The sequence below is a fragment of the Schistocerca piceifrons genome, chromosome 4 (assembly GCF_021461385.2).
Source record: "Schistocerca piceifrons isolate TAMUIC-IGC-003096 chromosome 4, iqSchPice1.1, whole genome shotgun sequence".
NCBI lineage: Eukaryota > Metazoa > Arthropoda > Insecta > Orthoptera > Acrididae > Schistocerca > Schistocerca piceifrons.
Window position 1 is genome coordinate 91,141,578 of NC_060141.1, and position 22,082 is coordinate 91,163,659.

The 22,082-nt window shown below is 39.5% G+C and overlaps 1 protein-coding gene across 1 annotated transcript in view; it reads right to left on the reverse strand.

Moving 5' to 3' along the window:
• Positions 1–22,082, reverse strand: part of LOC124795322 (RING finger and SPRY domain-containing protein 1-like) — a 150,652-nt gene that overhangs the window by 18,802 nt on the left and 109,768 nt on the right. Inside the window, exon 9 of the mRNA XM_047259295.1 lies at positions 20,121–20,276. Within this exon, the coding sequence (XP_047115251.1) occupies positions 20,121–20,276 (156 nt within the window). The remainder of the gene's footprint in view (positions 1–20,120; positions 20,277–22,082) is intronic.

The window sequence follows — 22,082 nt, forward strand, 5'->3', positions numbered from 1 at the left end:
TTCCATTATCCTTGTTTTTGCTTTTGTTGATGTTCATCTTATATCCTCCTTTCAAGACACTGTCCATTCCGTTTTATTTCTTCTCCATAGACTTTAATACCCACTCCGAATTTTTCTTTTGTTTCCTTTACTGCTTGCTCAATATACAGATTGAATAACATCGGGGCCAGGCTACAACCCTGTCTCATTCCCTTCCCAACAGCTGCTTCCCTTTCATGCGCCTCGACTCTTACAACTGCCATCTGGTTTCTGTACAAATTGTAAATAGCCTATCGCTCCCTGTACTTTACCCCTGCCACCTTTAGAATTTGAAAGAGAGTATTCCAGTCAACATTGTCAAAAGCTTTCCCTAAAGTCTACAAATGCTAGAAACGTAGGTTTGCCTTTCCTTAATCTTTCTTCTAAGGTAAGTCGTAAGGTCAGTATTGCCTCAAGTGTTCCAATATTTCTATGGAATCCAAACTGATCTTCCCCAAGGTCGGCATCTACCAGTTTTTCCATTCGTCTGTAAAGAATTCACGTTAGCATTTTGCAGCTGTGACTTATTAAACTGATAGTTCGATAATTTTCACATCTGTCAACACCTGCTTTCTTTGGGATTGGAATTATTATATTCTTCTTGAAGTCTGAGGGTATTTCGCCTGTCTCATACATCTTGCTCACCAGATGGTAGAGTTTTATCAGGACTGGCTCTCCCAAGGCCGTCAGTAGTTCCAATGGAATGTTGTCTACTCCGGGGGCCTTGTTTCGACTCAGGTCTTTCAGTACTCTGTCAAACTCTTCACGCAATATCGTATCTCCCATTTCAACTTCAACTTCATCTACATCCACTTCCATTTCCATAATATTGTCCTCAAGTGCATCACCCTTGTAGACCCTCTATATACTCCCACCTTTCTGCTTTCCCTTCTTTGCTTAGAACTGGGTTTCCATCTGAGCTCTTGATATTCATACAAGTGGTTCTCTTTTCTCCAAAGGTCTCTCTACTTTTCCTGTAGGCATTATCTATCTTAACCCTAGTGAGATAAGCCTCTACATCCTTACATTTGTCCTCTAGCCATCCCTGCTTAGACATTTTGCACTTCCCATCGGTCTCATTTTTGAGATGTTTGTATTCCTTTTTGCCTGCTTCATTTACTGCATTTTTATATTTTCTCCTTTCATCTATTAAATTGCCCTTTGATTGTGGCACCATACACAATCATTAACCTGGCTCCAGGGAGGTAGGGTGCCCTTCCCTATTCCTCCACTGGGGTATTTCCTGCCTGGCGCGTCCACATCGCGGGGGGTGGGCATCCTACACTTCAGTAGGCTGGAGTGATAGGATGGCTGAGTTCAGGCAGAGACCCAGTCCCGTGGGGTATAACACGGAACCCATGCCCAGGGTTACGGGTGAAGACCTTAATGGCAGTGACGGCGGAGAAGGAAGACTTCGGAACGGCGTAGCTGGCAGATGAGGCAACCCTCCTTTCTGGGGATTAAATGAGAAGGGAACCACTGCCTTGTGGTGGAGGAGAAACTCCAAAGGCTAAGGGAGACAACCCCAACAGAAAATCCTTCCTTGCGTTAGGCCTAGCAAGCCAGTAGGAAAGTCTTCTTATATTGCTTTCAAAACACAGATGAGCCTCAGAACGAACCACTCAGGATTTGACCCCACTGCTTCTTCAAGTACTGGTGCAAATGATGGGAGACCTGATGATATTCATCAGTACAAGAAGATGAAACCAACTGGACTAAAAAATAACCTAAATATTGGCACCCTTAATATATTAACCCTCAATGGAAAAATGGAAGAAATGACAGATGTACTAACAGAGAGGAAGTTAGATATATTGGGATTAAGCGAAACAAAGTGGAAGGGAAAAGGTGAGAACAATTTGAGAGGCGGAGGAAAACTGTACTGGAGTGGGAACAACAGGTATGGAAGAAATGGTGTGGCATCATAATATTAAACCTGAGATTCCAAAAAGAAACACTAAAAGTAATCCAGATTTATGCATCTCAAGTGGGATGTAGCGAAGAAGAGAAGATGGACTTTGAAAATGTGTTAGAAAACCATATAGAGAGTGCTAATATAGTGATGGGAGATTTTAATGCACAGGTAGGCAAAGACAGAAAGGAATTTGAGCAGGAATTGGGATGTTTTGGATATGGAGGCAGAAATGAAGAAGGGAAAAGACTCCTGGATTTGTGCCAGAGGAATGGAATGAAAATAGCAAACAGCTGGTTTATGAAGAGAGAAAGTCATGTTATCACCAGATACAGTTGGGATGGAATAATGAAGAGTGTAATTGATTATATTCTAGTAGATACGGAATGGGGAGAGAAAGTAACAAATGTGAAGGTAATTCCAAGTGTGAGTGCAGATGGAGACCATAGATTACTGGTGGGACAATGGAAAATGAATCAGTGTGTGAAAAATAGAAAACAGAAGAAAGTGATGAGGATACGGGATTGGAAATTGAAGGAGAGTGAATGTGCTGAGAAGTACAGGGAATTAATAACACAAAAATTTCCAAAAGAAGTTTTTTGTGATGTAGAAAAAGAATGGAGTTTTTTCAAAGACACTTTAGTCGAAGCAGCACAAAAAGTATGTGGCAGAACATCTGGAAAGGAAAAAATAAGACAGACAAGTTGGTGGGATGATACCACAATCCAAGCAGTTAGAAGAAAAAATGGAGCATGGAGAAAATGGTGGAAAACTAAAAATGATGAAGACCATAAAAGATTTATAGAGGAAAAGAAGAAGTGCAAAGAAATAGTGGAAACAGCAAAGAAAAAGGCATGGGAAGAGTTTACAAAAAAACTTGAATAAGATGTGAAGAGCAATAAGAAAATGTTCTATAAAATGATGAAAAATAAAAGGAAGGCTTCTGAAGTACCAGTAAAGATGGAAACAGAGGACGGTACCATTATTGAAGATCCAGGGAATATAAAAGATCTCTGGAAAGAACATTTTAAGAAGCTGTTAAACGCTGAGGAGCAGGTACATGAGGAAACAACAAATAATGAAGAAATTGAGAGAAGTTGTGAAGCAGAATTAGGACAAATTACACGGGAAGAAATGGAAAAAGCTCTGAAGAAGATGAATGGGGGGAAAGCCCCAGGACCTGGTGAAGTATCAGTGGACATGATAAGAGCAGCAGGTCCAGTGGGAATGCAGTGTCTGTATAGAGTACTATCAAGCGTGTGGAGAAATAGTAAAATACTTGACGACTGGAGAACAGGAGACATTGTTCCCATCTTCAAGAAAGGCAATAAAAGACTTTGTAAAAACTACAGAGGAATAACCCTCATGAATCATACAGCCAAGATTTTTGAAAGAATTTTACTAAATCGAATAAGTGAAAAGATAGAGAAGGAGCTGAGTGAAGAACAGCATGGGTTTAGGAAAGGAAGGAGCACGATCGACCTGATATTTTCTATCCGTCAACTGACGGAAAAAAGTTGGGAGTATAACAAAAGGGTGATAATGGTTTTTATAGACATAGAAAAGGCATATGACTCAGTTGACAAGGAAAGACTCTGGGAAGAACTGAAGAAGATAGATATAGAAGATGGATACATTAATGTTATAAAGTCAATGTTCAGAGGCCACAACTGTAGAATTAGAACACCATTGGGGAACTCTGAATACTTCGAAATAAGACAAGGACTTAAGCATGGAAATTTCTACCTCCTGCACTTTTTAATGTTGTGATGGAGGGAATGAATAGGGCAGTTAAAGATATAGTAAAAGAAAAAGACAAAAAGATGATTTTTGCAGATGATATGGTAATATGGGGTGATAAAGAGGTAGATGTACAGTTACAGCTTGATGCGTGGAAGGAAATAATGAAAAGGTATGGATTAAAAATAAATAAAGATAAGAGTGAAGTAATGGTATTTGGAAGGGAGAAAGGAATCAATGGAAATATTACCTTGAATGGAGAACCCCTCAAAGTGGTAGAAAGTTTCACTTATTTAGGGAGTGAAATATCTAGGGATGGAAGAATAACTAACGAAATTAATAGGAGGTTACAGAAAGGAGGCAATTTCTACCAAACAATAAAACATCTGATTTGGAACAATGAAGTTTCAGAAAGAGCAAAATTCCTTATGTATAAGAATTATTACATCCCTATTGTCACCTATGGTGGAGAAACATGGACAATGACAGAAAGGGACTGGAGCAGACTGCAAGCAAGGGAAATGAAATTTCTCAGAGCAGTTAAGGGAAAAACAAGAATGGACAGAGTAAGGAATGTAGAGATTAGAAAGGACCTCAAACAAAAAAGTATGAGAGAAGAAATTGAAAGAAAGAGATTAAGATGGTATGGGCATGTTAAGAGGATGCATGGGCAGAGACTCCCCAAAATTATGGAAGAACTAAAGATGGATGGGAAAAGACCTAGAGGGCGCCCAAGAACACGGTGGAAAATGGGAGTGATAATATCTGTTGAAAGGAGAGGTGCGACCCGGCAGTAAGTGGAGGAAGAAAAGTGGTGGGAGGACCGGGCCAAATGGAGAGGATTCGTCAGCACCCAGACCCGGCAGTAGCTGGAGTGGGATTCGGATATAGATAGATCAATTAAATTCAATATTTCTTCTGTTACCCAAGGATTTCTACTAGCCCTCGTCTTTTTACCTACTTGATCCTCTGCTGCCTTCACTACTTCATCCCTCGGAGCTACCCAGTCTTTTTCTACTGTACTTCTTTCCCCCATTGCTGTCAATCGTTCCCTTATGCTCTCCCTGAAACTCTGAACAACCTCTGGTTTAGTCAGTTTATCCAGGTCCCATATCCTTAAATTCCCATCTTTTTGCAGTTTCTTCAGTTTTAATCTACAGTTCATAACCAATAGATTGTGGTCAGAGTCCACATCTGCCCCTAGAAATGTCTTACAATTTAAGACCTGGTTCCTAAATCTCTGTCTTACCATTATATAATCTATCTGATACCTTCTAGTATCTCCAGGATTCTTCCATGTATACAACCTTCTTTCATGATTCTTGAACCAAGTGCTAACTATGATTAAGTTATGCTCTGTGCAAAACTCTACCAGACGGCTTCCTCTTTCATTTCTTAGCCCCAATCCATAATCACCTACTATGTTTCATTGTCTCCCTTTTCCTACTCTCGAATTCCAGTCACCCATGACTATTTGCTCATACCATTCGCAAAATTGCATTCAGCGATAAGGATCATAATCATCAATCACGTGCAGTAATCATGGAATGTGAACTTTCCACTTTGCAGGTTTCAGAATTCTTCGTACACTTGTACTGCTAACCCCCACTTCATGTGCACATTGCATAGCAGACATCTGTGGAGAGTTAACAAACATTTCCAACACGAGAGCTGACAAAGCACGACTCGTAGCTGTACACTGTCTTCCTGATCTTCCTTTTTTGATATCACAAATCATTTCATACAATTCAAACCTGTCAATGGTGCATTTAATTGTTAGGTGGGTTGCCGGTTCTGTTTCAAACTCCAGCCTCCAATGACGTTGCACTTCAACGGCATTATCAAACTTGAAAAACCAATTCAAAATACATTTTCATTGCTTAAATGTTAAGTGTGCTCTAGCCATCTTGTTCTTTCAATAACGAGATGGAAGTACTAACATCTGTTGAGTCAAAGACCATAATGCAACACATTTGTAAGTCAAATCGAACGACAATATCAATATCTTGGCAGAGCCTCACAGAGGGCGTATACATTTTTCTGGCGGACTCTGTGTAATGATAATGAAAATTAACATATAACAACAATGGAAAAAACAAAAAAAATAAGGAAGGGCATCCATTAGCTGATTTCGGATTGATGAGTGGTGCACAGACATAAACAACAGCTTAGAAAATTGTACTTACTTTTAAGCAAGTGAGCCCTCATTTTTTAGTTAGTTAGTTAGTTAGGGTGAGTGAGTGAGTGAGTGAGTGTGTGTGTGTGTGTGTGTGTGTGTGTGTGTGTGTGTGTGTGTGTGTGGGCGCGCGCGCGCGCTGAGCTGGAAAAAACTTCATACATAAGCCTAGGACTCTGTCAGTGCCTCCAAGTTGACTAGAAGCTAAAGCACAATATGAAAAGTGTAACATCCTCAAGACAACACAATTGGATTGTTTTTCATTCTCATGCCTGACAAAACTGACTGCATAACACGGTACTTGCTATGATGCCAAGCTCAGCAATGACAGACTGACAGTTCTTGCTTACATCGATGCCAGTGTGATGCAGAAACTTTAGTTGCTCGTCATCAATAAAGCTGCAAATCCCCATTGCTTGAGCCTTGATAATAGGAGTAAAACTTATTGATTGGCGACTCCATGTTGTCTTATGCACTACGACCAGATAACAGGTATACTTGAAAAAAGAGACAGCATTGGTCGTATATTTTTTACTATTGCAAAATCGATTTTCTGTCACTGAGTGACCATCTTCAGTGCTATATTGTATAACTTAAATTGGGATGCACTGTTGTCACTAAGCTTACGGCAATCACATAGACTATGGTCACTCAGTGACAGAAAATCGATTTTGCAATAGTAAAAAATATACGACCAATGCTGTCTCTTTTTTCAAGGAGTAAAACTTGTTAAATGGATAAAACTCTTTGATCACAAAATTCCACTTCTTATACAATCTCCTCAATGTGAATTGTTGTAACAGTGTGAGGTGCTGTGGAACCACAAATCTTCAAAAATTCTTTTCAAAAAGGCCAGTTTTTAATGTGAGTTTATCAATATGTTGGAATTTTTGGGTAAATGTTTTTGTACTGCATATAACTGACAGGACAAATTTGTGCTCATGGACATGAGAAGGGCAAGTTTCAATGTTCAAAGAAGGACGAAAGTTTTGGGTTTGAGATGAGACCATCAGTGACAAAGTAGAAGTTCATATTGGGAAAGGATGGGGAAGGGTATCAGCCATGTCCTTTTAGAAGGTATCATTCTGGCATCTGCCTTAAGAGATTTAAAAGAAACCACAGAAGACCTACAGCTGTATGAACAGACAGAGATTCCAATCACTGCCCTATTACCGTTGTGTCACCTTATTCGTTGGCAGGTAATCCATGAAAAAGTTGGAGATGTGCACTTTACAGGCTTTGTTTCAGTTAATAACAACATTAAATCATCTCAGATTCTGGACATACATAAGACAGTTGCTGATGATACAAAAGGTAATAGTGTCAAAAATGAAGCAGAGGTACACTGCAAACCATAATCTGTTCCTTCAAGACACTGATTCACAGACACTATCAGTCTGAAGCAACATAAGATTCATTGGCTTTTCAAAAACTTCTAAGTTTTATGCTCACAAAAAGTAATTTATGTGCCACTACATTAATTAAATTTAAGTTACAGTAGCATTTTTAGAACAAAGAACTAACATATTACCCCTGTGCAAATTGGTTCTGGAAAGGTTCACCAACATTAAGTGGAAATAAGGAATTCTGACTGTGGATGGGGCAAGTGGGTAGGCACTACATATTAGTTAAGTGGGTCAGGCACTACATATTAGTTAACAATGTGTGTGGCTGACACTGCCATATGAGGCAGTGTAGTGAAAATCTTTACCGGGTTTCAACTTGATTTGGTGGATGTCTATTTTCACCTTATACACTTTTTTAAATGAATTAAGGTAGAAACAAGAATTTGCCAATATTTGTGTGATGACTGCCTTGTCGAGTGTGGCTAAAAAGCGAGACAGACACAAAATTAACTCCCCATAAATCATTCAACAAGGCATATAAAAATGGTCCTTCCTCATTACCCACTGAATTCCACAATTTTCTAAATCCAAGCAGTCTGAACATTTCCAACATTCTTCATACTCTGACAACCACTTTTAGTGTGAGCAGATGTCATGACATCTGCCTTTGACAAGGCAGCCACGAAAACACTGTCCACTAATGTTCCTTTCTTGAAACGTACCAATCCTCACAACTTTTTAAGGAGCCTGGGACAGTCTGATACATTCCTTGACCTTTTAAAACTGCATTTGGTATGAAAGAATGTCAAGACACTAGGATGCCTTGGGGTGCAATTCAACCCCAGCCCTCAACATAGCCCAAATTTTATTTACCATATGACACATGACGTCTGAAAATCTCAGATCCTCTGATGAAATCTAGCAAACTGTTGAGGAAGCACAGAATCACTAATAACCTTGGAAGGAGGTAAGAAATTTGGATCAGAAATAAAAGTTTAGATCACTGGCATGACAAGGTCTCACTTTTGCACAAAGACTCAAAACTGTGGAAAACTGGTAAGACCAGGAGATACAGAAGATGGAGGCTCAAATAATTAAAAGAGACTGCCCACACAAGAAATAACCCGACACTGGCATTTATGCCCCATGTCGATACAATTGTATTAGATGTCATCATACAGTGCAGAAAGGCTTGCACTGCTGTATGCCTGCAATCAGTTAGGATTGAATAACAATCCCCATTCCATAAAGTGACAGATAGTCCACAGAGCAAGAGAATGGAGGTTCGAGCAGGAGTAGTGTCATATTGAAGCATAAAAAATACAGTGATTCCGAGACTTGGTGGCAAATGTATAACACTGTTTATTGATATTAACTGTTCAAATGTTTATACACAACTCCCACTAGGCTGTTGACAATATCCACACTGACAGCTTCTTAACCACAATTTCAGTAACTCCAAAACCACACGTACCTTTTAATTAGAATTGTATTTAATTCTGCCAGTCATTGGGTGACTAAACTGATTAATCAGAAACACACCCTGTGTAGCCAGGCACCAAACAATGAAGTGTGCCCACTATCAAAGGCACCACATATGTGCAGTGGACTGAATATGTTTTCACGTAAAAGTGATTTAGTAAGTTGAAAGTGTCTCAGAGAATATTTATATGCAAACATGTGAGTGAGCAATATTAAAGTCAAGTAGAAATAATTTTACAAACTTGCAACAGTGCTCAGTAATTAAGATTAGACTTCATGAACTTATGTTCAAGCATTACCATTAGATGGGCTCTAAATGTACTTTCCTTTATTTTTTATTTTTTTTATTAAAAAACGAGAAGGCCTCTTCTTATTTTGAGACTTTTATTTAAGTACTGTTGAGATTTGCCCACCTGCCATTTCATCATTCACATTCAATTGTATGCTCATTTGGAGCCATGGGGGGGGGGGGGGGGGGGCAAAGAAGCAGACCCAATGGGGCAGCAAGACAACTTTACAATGCATGAAGTAAGTAAACCTCTTAACGGCGAATTAGGGAACCTGCAGATGCACTGGACCTACTCTTTATGAGCTGGTCAGTGTAGCCCTTCACATGCAACAATTTGTGAAGGAGAAAATGCACTGTTAGCATGTCTGACACAGCAATGTATCATGGCAGGAACGTGTCTTATTTCATCCTAATTAATTTAATTAATTAGCTAGGCAGTGGGGTCAAAATATAAGACGAGCTGTTATGCAATGTCACTCATGGCTGATCCGCACACCGTCTGATACGGCTACATGCATCATCACCCACTGATGATCATTTGCTGACTTACTTTCTGCCACACTCCCTGCATATGCATCTCACTGAAACTGAGCTGCCAGTGCATCCACCTCCCCCTGCTAAGGAACTCTCAGCTTTCACTGGGAGCAAAACCGATATAGCTGTTCAAAGAAATGTTTATAGTATGTGAAGATTGCATTTAGAGGCCCACATGAAATATTAATGTACAATAAACCTTCTGCCCCGAATAAGCAATCCTCTTGGTTCATGATACAATTACATACTTTTATTTTATTTCCATTGGGAGATACAGAGTAATAATTTACTTGTTTGTTGTCATGTAATTGTTTTCTATTTGTAGCTTTTCTTTCAAGTCACTTGCTTCCAGCTTAATGACTTCTTATTGATTAATCTTCAACACTCTGGATTTACGTAAACACTCCACAAGCCACTCTGTACAGTTTGGCTGAAGGTACATCTTACCAATATTATCGATTTTCTTTCCTACACCATTTGTGTATCAAGCAAGCAGAAAAAGACTATTTACAGGCTATTTGGTCAAAAGTATCCTGATGCCTCTTAGTGATATCAATAAGGGGTGTGTTCACACTTCACCTTCATTATGGCTTAAACTTTGCTGGGGGCACTTTCAATGAGGTATCCGAGTATCTGTGGAGGAATGGTGGCCCATACTTCCTCAAGAGCTGAAAAAACCAGGCAAAGTAGTCATGTTGGACACAGGGGTCTGAAGTAAAATCAATATTCTAACTCATCCCACAGGTGTTCCATTGTTTTCAGACTGGTACTCCGGGTAAGTTAGTCCCTTTCAGGAATATTATTGCCCACAAACCAATGCACCATAGATGCTGCTTTATGACTGTCTGAACTGTCATGCTGATACAATCATCATGTCCAAACTGTTGCTCTCAAAAATGGCTCTGAGCACTATGGGACTTAACATCTGAGGTCATCAGTCCCCTAGAACTTAGAACTACTTAAACCTAGCTAACAACCTAAGGACATCACACACATCCATGCCCAAGGCAGGATTCAAACCTGTGACCGTAGCGCACGGTTTCAGACCGAAGCGCCTAGAACCGCTCGTCCACACCAGCCGGCAACTGTTGCTCTACTGAACACAATACACAATGGTGTAAAATGTCTTCATACCCTCCCACATTTAGCATTTTCTTAAATGAAATCAGGGGACCACATCCTGACCACAAAAAATACTGCAGCCAGTAATACCACCTCCTCTGTACTTCACAATTGGTGATCCACTTGATGACAGGTAATGTTCTCCACGTGTTCTTCAAATCCAAACCCTTCCATTGGATTGCCACATGGTACAATGTGATTCATCACACCAACTCATTCATTTCCAGTCATTGATTGCCCAGTGGCGTCGCTCTTTTCACCACTCGAAGTACTACTTAGTACTGACTACAGAAATGTGTGGCTTATGAAGAGCTGTTTGACCACTGATCCCATTCTTTGCACAGCCATTGTGCTAGATGGACTGCTGATACCACTTTGGAACTCACAAGTGATTCCTTACGCTGGATTGATACAATTTTTACAACTATAACCTCCTTCCACAATGCTGCACAGTCTCTTTACATAAGTACATGAGGTCTGCCTATTCTTTGTGTAGCTATGATTGTTGTTGTTCTATCACATTTTCAATTCACAATCACATCACTAACAGCCAACCTAGGCAGCTTTAGAAAGATTTAAATGTCTCTAATGTATCTGTTACTCAGGTGACATTCAGTGACTCTTCAATGTTTGTATTTAGTTCATATTCGTTGAAGTCGCTGAGCTCTCCTGACAAACACAATGTGCTTTAACTGCGTCTCTACTGACAGCAAAATATGTACAGTTAAATTTTTGCTCTACAGCTGAGTGTGCACTGATATGAAACTTCCTGTCAGACTGAAACTGTGTGCCAGACCGAAACTCAAACTTGGGACCTTTGCCTTTCGCGGGCAAGTTTGGAAGGTAGGAGATGAGGTACTGGCAGAAGTAAAGCTGTGAGGACGGGGCGTGAGTCATGCTTGGGTAGCTCAGTTGATAGAGCACTTGCCCGCGAAAGGCAAAGGTCCCGAGTTCGAGTCTCGGTCCGGTACACAGTTTTAATCTGTCAGGAAGTTTCATATCAGCGCACACTCCATTGCAGAGTGAAAATCTATTCCTGTTTTTTAGAATGTGGTCAGTTACTGAGAGATCCATAACTGCACTGACTCTTGCACTTCCTTGTCTGACTGCGACCGATGTCGATGCGTGTTTTTCTTCAGATCACAGAAGATGTGAAAATGACATGGTGAATTATCCGGGCTGTACGGAGGATGCTGCAGTATTTCCCAAATTGCTAAAGTGTAGCATTTGACCAATTGGCAGTGTGGGGAGGAGGACATTATCATGCAACAGGATGATTCTGTCCGACAGCATTCCTGCGTATTCTGACTTTTTTTGAGCCTGAGGGCAAACCGCAAACCCAACAGTGGAAAGATCATGCACCTCCTCCGCCAAAGAAATCCAAAACCATGCACACAAATTCCAGTAAGGTCATGATGACCTCCAACTATAGAGAGCCTGTGCTGGTCGAGTTCTATGACTACGGAACCACAATCAATATGCACCATTACGAATACACTTTTCAGAAACTGCGATGCAGCATCAAAACACCCTGGAATGTTATCAGAAGGAATCATCCTGAAGCCAACAACGCCCACGCCGACACTGCTTATCGGAGAAGACTATGCTTCAGCAATTTGGTCGGGAAACACTACAACATCCTCGTACACCCCAGATCTTTCACCAAGTGATTTTCACATTTTTTGGTAACCTGAAGGAAAAGATTCATTGTTGCCGATCGCAGTCAGATGTGGAAGTGCAAGACTGGGCATGATTGTGGTTCCATCAATGGCCAGTTGCATTCTTCGCCCAGTGGTATAAATGTCTTATCACATGTGGTGACTAGTTTTGAATGGAACTCTTCCATGGTCCCGTTATAGCACGTGTTCAGTTTTCATTTGACACGCCCTCACATATACTGATAGGTACACCTCTTGTGACATTTAGTGGTCAATTCTGCATTACACAGGGGTGTCCATATTAATATTCATATAGTGTATGCCTCTGTATGCACCCTAATCTCACTTATCTTTCTCTATGACCTCTATGTGAAATAATCTGTGGTGGCAGCATAGTGTTTGCACAGCCTTCTTCAATTACAGGTTATTTGAATCTGCCCAATAGGGTTCTGTGAGATACAATGAGTCCCACTTCCGTTATACTTTCATATGGGCTATATCAAGCTGTTATGATCTAGTAGCATGGTTCTGAATTTTTTGTCATGCCTACTTGATAAGCACTCCAAGTGCAGGAACAATCAGTTGTACTAGTGTCTTATATGCTATTTCCTCCTACAGACGAATGTTGGAAATTAAGTGGTCTAATAAGGGTGCTACAGGGAACTGTAGAGGATAAAAACTGTAAAGGAAAACAGACACTGGAATACACCCAGCAAACAATTGAGGATGTAGGTTGCAAGTGCTACTCTGAGATGGAGAGACTGGCACAGGAGAGGAATTCGTGGCGTGCTGCATCAAACCAGTCAGAAGACTGATGACTCAAAAACATGCTATTTCCTTTAGAGATGCATTGCATTTTCTCAGAACCCTTCCAACAAATCTATGACTTCACTTTCTCCAATACTGAGTTCACATGATTGTCCCATTTTACACTGCTTCTTATTATTACCCATAAATACTTAAGCAATGTAACATGGTTAGTATGTTCACCACTAATCTTGTAATCAAATACTATTGGTTCTTCCTTCTGGTTATAAGTATTTTCTTACATTTATTCATATCTGAAAAAGCTGCCATTCATGACACCAAGTGGAAATTTTGTCCAAGTCTTTCTGCATTTTCTTACAGTCAACTGACAACAATACTTTCCTGTACAAAATTGCATCATCAGCAAATGATCGTATAGCACTTCTAATCCAATTCAATAAATCATCTATGGTTACCAAGAACATTAGAGGACCTGTTGCACGTTTCAGGGGCACACCTGAAGTTACTTTTGTTTTTGTGGAACATCTGCATTCCAGTAGAACATATTGAGTTCTATTAATAAATTACTCTTCAGGGTAACCTATTTGCGAAGATACTCCATAAGGCAGTAACTTGGTTGATGGTTGATCATGTGATACAGTGTTGAACACCTTTGGGAATCTACCTACCTGCTCATCTGCATCTACTGATTGCACTATGTCATTAATGAATAAATAGCAAGCTGAGTTCCACACGAGTTTTATGTGTGTGAATCCATGCTGATTCTTTGAGAGAAGCTATATTTCCTCAGGAACACCATAATCGCTGAGCTTACAATAACCTCTGGGATTCTGGAATGGGCAGAATTTAATGATACCTACCTATAATTAACCACGGACCTTGCCGTTCGTGGGGAGGCCTGTGTGCCTAAGCAATACAGATAGCCGTACCGTAGGTGCAACCACAATGGAGGGGTATCTGTTGAGAGGCCAGACAAACATGTGGTTCCTGAAGAGGGGCAGCAACCATTTCAGTACTTGCAAGGGCAACAATCCGGATGATTGATTGATCTGGCCTTGTAACACTAACCAAAACGGCCTTGCTGTGTTGGTACTGCGAACGGCTAAAAGCAAGGGGAAACTACGGCCGTAATTTTTCCGAAGGGCATGCAGCTTTACTGTATGGTTAAATGATGATGGCGTCCCCTTGGGTAAAATATTCCGGAGGTAAAATAGTCCCCCATTCCGATTTCCGGGTGGGGACTACTGAGAACGACGTCGTCAGGAGAAAGAAAACTGGCGTTCTACGGATCAAAGCGTGGAATGTCAGATCCCTTAATCGGGCAGGTAGGTTAGAAAATTTAAAAAGGGAAATGTATAGGTTACAGTTAGATATAGTGGGAATTAGTGAAGTTCGGTGGCAGGAGGAACAAGACTTCTGTTCAGGTGAATACAGGGTTATAAATACAAAATCAAACAGGGGTAATGTAGGAGTAGGTTTAATAATGAATAAAAGAAATAGGAGAGTGGGTAAGCTACTACAAACAGCACAGTGAACGTATTATTGTGGCCAAGATAGACACGAATCCCACGCCTGCCACAGTAGTACAAGTTTATATGCCCACTAGTTCCACAGATGACGAAGAGACAGATGAAATGCATGATGAGATAAAGAAGTTATTCAGATAGTGAAGGAAGATGAAAATTTAATAGTCATGGGTGACGAATTCAACAGTAGGAAAAGGAAGAGAAGGAAACATAGTAGGTGAATATGGAATGAGGGTAAGAAATGAAAGAGGAAGCCACCTGGCAGAATTTTGCACAGAGCATAACTTAATCACAGCTAACACTTGGTTCAAGAATGATGAAAGAGGCCTGGAGATACTGGAAGGCTTCAGATAGTTTATGTAATGGTAAGACAGATTAGGAACCAGGTTTTAAAATGTAAGACATTTCCAGGAGCAGATTTGGACTCTGACCACAACCTATTGGTTATGGACTCTAGATTAAAACTGAAGAAACTGCAGGAACTGCAAAAAGGTGGGAATTTAAGTAGATGGGACCTGGATAAACTGAGAGAACCAGAGGTTGTAGAGAGTTTCAGGGAGAGCATTAGGGAACGACTGACACGAATGGGGGAAAGAAATACAGTAGAAGAAGAATGGGTAGCTTTGAGAGATGAAATAGTGAAGGCAGCACAGGATCAAGTAGGTAAAAAGACGAGGGCTAATAGAAATCCTTGGGTAACAGAAGAGATATTGAATTTAATTGATGAAAGGAGAAAATATAAAAATGCAGTAAATGAAGCAGGCAAAAAGGAATACAAACGTCTCAAAAACGTGATCGACAGGAAGTGCAAAATGGCTAAGCAGGGATGGCTAGAGGACAAAGGTAAGGATGCAGAGGCATATCTCACTAGGGGTAAGATAGATACTGCCCACAGGAAAATTAAAGAGACCTTTGGAGAAAAGAGAACCACTTGTATGAATATCGAGAGCTCAGATGGAAACCCAGTTCTAAGCAAAGAAGAGAAAGCAGAAAGGTGGAAGGAGTATATAGAGGGTCTATACAAGGGTGATGTACTTGAGGGCAATATTATGGAAATGGAAGAGGATTTAGATGAAGATGAAATGGGAGATATGATACTGTGTGAAGAATTTGACGGAGCACTGAAAGACCTAAGTAGAAATGAGGCCTCAGGAGTAGACAACATTCCATTAGAACTACTGACAGTCTTGGGAGAACCATCCCTGACAAAACTCTACCACCTGGTGAGCAAGATGTATGAGACAGGTGAAATTCCCTCAGGCTTCAAGAAGAATATAATAATTCCAATCCCAAAGAAAGCAGGTGTTGACAGATGTGAAAATTACTGAACCATCTGTTTAATAAGTTATGGCTGCAAAATACTAACATGAATTCTTTACAGACGAATGGAAAAACTGGTAGAAGCCGACCTTGGGCAAGGTCAGTTTGGGTTCTGTAGAAATGTTGGAACACGTGAGGCAATACTGACCCTACAACTTATCTGAGAAGATAGATTAAGGAAAGGCAAAGCTACGTTTCTAGCATTTGTAGACTTAGAGATAGCTTTTGACAATGTTGCCTGGAATACCCTCTTTCAAATTCTGAGGATGGCAGGAGTGAAATACAGGGAGCGAAAAGCTATTTACAATATGTACAGAAACCAGATGGCAGTTTTAAGAGTTGACGGGCTTGAAAGGGAAGCAGTGGTTGGGAAGGGAGCGAGACAGGTTTGTAGAATATCCCCGATATTATTCAATCGTTATTTTGAGCAAGCAGTAAAGAAAACAAAAGAAAATATCGGAGTAGGAATTAAAATCCATGGGGAAGAAATAAAAACTTCGAGGTTCGCCGATGACATTATAATTCTATCAAAGACAGCAAAGGACCTGAAAGTGCAGTTGAACGGAATGGACAGTGTCTTGAAAGGAGGATATAAGAACACCAACAAAAGCAAAACAAGGATAATGGCACTTAGTCTAACTAAATCAGGTGAAGCTGAGGGAATTAGATTAGGAAATAAGACACTTAAAGCAGTAGATGAATTTTGCTATTTGGGGAGCAAAATAACTGATGATGGTCCAAGTAGAGAGGATATAAAATGTAGACTGGCAATGGCAAGGAAAGCGTTTCTGAAGAAGAGAAATTTGTTAACATCGAGTATAGATTTAAGTGTCAGGAAGTCTTTTCCGAAAGTACTTGTGTGGAGTGTAGCCATGTATGAAAGCGAAATGTGGACAATAAATAGTTTGGTCAAGAAGAGAACAGAAGCTTTCGAAATGTGGTGCTACAGAAGAATGCTGGAGATTAGATGGGTAGATCACATAACTAATGAGGAGGTATTGAACAGAATTACGGAAAAGAGAAATTTGTTGCACAACTGGACTAGAAGAAGGGATCGGTTGGTAGGACATATTCTGAGGCATCAAGGGATCACCAATTTAGTATTGGATGGTAGCATGGAGGGTAAAAATTGTAGAGGGAGACCAAGAGATGAATACCCTAAGCAGATTCAGAAGGATGTAGGTTGCAGTAGGTTCTGGGAGATAAAGAAGCTTGCACAGGATAGAGTAGCATGGAGAGCTGCATCAAACCAGTCTCTGGACTGAAGACCACAACAACAACAACAACAACAACAACAACATGCTGTGCATCTAAACTATTACCCATTTTGTAAATGATAATGACCTGCAATTGTTTTTAGTCACATCGCACCATTCAATGGGTAAACAATTCTTAATGAACATGTGCTAGAAAAAGAATTAATTCCATGACATATCCAATGTAAAGTTGAATTGGAAACTGTCGGGGTCTGGTGCCATGTTCACTTTAAGTACATTAATTGATTTTAAATACTAGATGTGCTAACATTAGTGTATTTAATTTGTGATTTTGTGCAGCTGTTGAACATTTGCACAGTAGTATTCGTTCATGTAAATATATTTTTGCATGCGGAGTTTAAAATTTCTGCTTTCTGTCTGGGTCTTCAGTTTTGACATACTGAACGGAAGGTTTGGATTAGTTTGTTGATTAAGTATGATCAGAACTTCCTAAGACGTTCTGACAAATGTTTTGCCAAGACCTGACTATGAAAATTATTCCAAGCTTCATCTATGGCCCTTCTTTACTGATGTGGGAGTTATCATTAACTTTTGTCTATTAGTTATGTGTGCAATCTCTTCTGTACCAAGATTGTGCTGGTCTCCATTTTTTTCACTATTCATAAATGGTGCCATTACACCAGCATGAATCTTTGTCATCTTTTGTTATTTTACTTGGAATGTACTTTTAGGACTCCAGCTTACATCATCTTTCTGACTTCACAATACTCTCCAGCTTTCTTAAGTAGCTTTATGCCATTGATGACCATTTTCTTGTACCAGCATTATGCTCACTAAGCCCCCTCTGACTGATCTGACTACATGCAATCATTGAAATAGCTGATAGGACTGCAAAGTTCCTCTGTATAATCTGACACCCATTGTCGGGGCTGCTGAGATAACCACTACATAATGACTACTTATGAACTGTGGAGACCAACTTAAACAAAAACTGAGGAAGAAATAATTCACACAGTAACAATATGCCAAAGTGTTTAAGTAGTTATTAGAGCAGTCTATTTTAATTTCTTGCAAAACTGTATTTCTATAAAGTAATTACAAAACGGGTATACATAATGTTACTGAACATCTTACGAAACAGTCTTAAAGTAGTTTATGCAACATTATGTTAGGATTATGAAGAACGGCATTTTTTATCATAACATTTGTTAAAAATTGAATATTTGTGGCAATTTACCACTTCCGAAAGAAGTCTGATATTTCAGTAGTTTGAGGGCTTTCTTTGAAGATATTTCAAGAAAAGCATGTACCTCACAAAATGCTATTTTCTTTAATATGCATAAAATGAGAGGAAGGCAACCACTTACCTACAGATGATTGGTATGTGGCACACAGAGAGACACAGTAGGAAACAGCTAAAACTAGCTTATGTGAACACACAATCACACAGATACCTTTACACATGCTCGCAGTAGCAGCATGAGTCTCTCAGCTACTGTGTGTGGGTGGGTGGGGGGGGGGGGGGCGGTGGCAGCACATGATTGTACTCTTACCAGAAAAAGATCAAGAGTTCAAAAGCTACAGTTAACTTTTTCTACTACATGCACCATCCAGCAATCCTCTACATAGTAAGTGATTGCCCTTCCCTTATTGTATGTATTTTTCCATCCTGGAATTTACATTATGCCACAAAATTTATAAAAGGTTTATAATATTATGTAAAGGACAGTTGCTACTCACATACAGCGGAGAGGCTGAGTCGCAGATAGGCACAACAAAAAGACTGTCATCACTCGCACACCATGCAGCTGTACGATAATGCTTGTGCGTGGGCCTGGATAGCTCAGTCGGTAGAGCGTTTTTGCAACAAGGCCTTTGTCAAAAACATACAACAGGCGTGCGCGTGCGTGCGTACACACACACACGCACGCACACACGCACACAGTCTGCTGAAGCCACATTCATCTTTGTGGCAGTCTTTTTGTTGTGCTTATCTGCGAATCAGCATTTCCGCTATATGGCGAGGAGCAACTATCCTTTTCATAATATTGTTACATTCCATCCTGGATTTTCCATCGTTTTATAAAAGGTATAATGTTTCGTGCACTACTTCATTTAAAAATATGAACTAAAATAGAGAAACATTTGAAATGCCCCTGAATTATGCTCAAAATCATGTACAGCAAATGAGGGGCATCAAATGTTTCTTTAAGCTGCCTTATTTCTTACTTTCGGCACACAATTTCACAATTTTTTTTTGTTTTGTTCAGATATCATGAAATATATTATACATAAAATATCTATTATAACAACAAAAATAATACATTTTTTACAATTTAATGTAATTGGATAGATAAAAAATCTTCTCACTAAGTGGCAGCAGGATAACAAACATAAAAGAAAAGGTTTTACATATGCAAGTTTTTGGAGTGAGTGGCTCCTTCTTCCAGCAGAAGTGTTGAAGGGGAAGGAGAGGAGTAAAGGAAAAAGACAAGAGAAGTCTACAAAAAGGGGTAAGTTTAGGAAATTTGCCCAGAACCTCAGTCAGGGGAAACTTACCAGATGGTTAGTCTTCCATGACCTGGGGTTCTGGGTGGCATTTCTAAATTCTACCCGTTTTTGTAAAGCTCTCCAGTCCTTTTCCTTCGCCCCTCTTCCTTCCCCCTTCCCCTTCAACCCTGGAGCCACTGGCTCCAAAAGCTTGTGTATGTAAAACATTTTTTATATGTATGTTTTCCTGCTGCCGCTTAAAATACTATAGGTGGTCTTCTTCTACTACTACTACTACTACTACTACTACTACTATCACCACCACCATCACCAATTTATAGCCTAACTATACATATATATACACACCCAGCAACCTCAAAGCTACTGGATTTGCCATTTCTTTCAATCCACTGCTGATTTGCATGCTAACTTCTTTTCTCTTTATTTGGACATCATGAAAAAGAATCATAACTGAAATAAATTATTGACTTTCTATATAACACCATTAATGGCTTAATATACCTGGGCAGGACAACCTTGTCTGCAGGATCAAGAGTGGCATGCATGTTAAAGCTCTGAAAGTTGCGATCCTTTGGTGGGAAGCGGTATGGAGTTGCACCAAAATTGAAACGGCATTGCTGGAACGACATGAAACTCGCTGCTGCAAAAAATCCTGACCTGTGAACATACAAATATATAAGATTTACTGAAAAACAAAATGACTATGAGCAACATCTGATCACGCTGATCAATTGTAGCAACACTAGTTTAATGAGTACCACAGCACAGCATGTTAAGGCCCTTGACAATCGGCAAAATTTTCAATGGGAATAAATCAAAGTAAATGGATCCCTCACCTCTTAGTTACCAAGATCTATGAAAAACTAGTACAGGTATAAAGACTTAAAAGTGTAGAGAACCTGGTGATTGGCAGCAAGCAAAAAATTAATACCTAAAACATCATCTTATCATATAAAGAAAAAAAGGAGAAGGTAACATTAATATGACAATGAAAATTTCTGGGTGGACATAAACAATAGAATGAGTAAAGGTAACGTACTTTTAGCTGTGTGGTCTCTTTTCTTTTGGATTTATTCAAAAGAAAATACAGAGGTATGTGTGTTGTTCATTCAAATACACAAAAACCCAATGCTGTGGAAAAGGTCGGATAGTGCCCAAAGCAATCCACCATTGTCAGAAAACTTCGAATTTTAAATTGGACCCAATATCATTTAACATACCCCTATGCCAAAACTATCCAAGCTTTTGCATGTTATGATATGTAATTTTACTAGACTAGTTCTCAAGCAAAATGTACCTTCTTGCATAAGCACTGATCTAACTAAATATAATGTTTCTCATCAAAAGGGAAGTAAATGGCAGCAAGAAGAAGATGCAGCACTGATGGCCACAATAACGGACAATTTTCAGCAACTCTCAGAGATAGAGGACACTGGTTTTGACACCCTGTTGCACTGTTAGATTGAAAATATTTGATTAAAAAAAAAAACATGTGCCATGTAATTGAAGAAAATGACCATAGAGAGAAAGGGACTGTAATCTTGGAAGTGACAGACTATCTGTGTTTCTTTAACCCTTTCAGATCCTCTGGCTACAATTGTGTACATTCAGTTGCAATAGAAGTATTTTTTCCCAATGGGAACCTGAGGTACACACCTGCGAATGTTCAACCTCTTCATCACGTGCAAATGCTGCCAACTGTGGAGCATTATCATGAAAATATCAGAAGGCAGTGTGGCAGTGGGCAGCTGCTCATAACCACCAGGATACGTGGTTTGCTGTATTCCACTGTATAACTGAAAATTGTCATTGTTCTTTTGCATGGTAATTGTTGAATGATATTTTACTATTTATTACAATAGGCAATATTTTGTAATTAGTTATTTTAATCAATAAAATGGAACAACGTTTACAAAGTATGTTTTGAGAATGGTTACCTATTTTTGTTTCAGTCTTGCATTAAAATCATAAAAAAATTACCTAAGGGCATTCCCATAGAAAGAAAATTTTTTCCTTTCTTTAGAAAAAATTCAGGTCTGAAAGGGTCAATGACCAATATCTGGGCTTCACTGAACTGCAAGGCATATGTTGAGTAACCGGTCATTTCATTAACGGTAACTGGTGCCTGAAAGCTTTAGCTCTTGAGACGTACAGTTTCCCAGAAAAGCATACAGCTCTAATATTAGTGAGGCTTTAGACAAAGTGGTTTTAGTATGAAACATAAAAAACAAAGCTGTAAGCATCATAACTGACACTGCCAGCAAAAGGATGGTCACCATAGAGCTTATTCAAAGTGGCAGACCAGGAATCATCTTTAGCCCACACTATCAATTTAGTTGTGAGACGTTCTTTTAACAACAACAGTGATCCCTGTGTTACACGGAAAAAGATTTTTAAAAAAATGGTCAGTTGCATTGATAATGAAGAACTCCACACAATCCTGGATCTAATGAAAAACTTTTA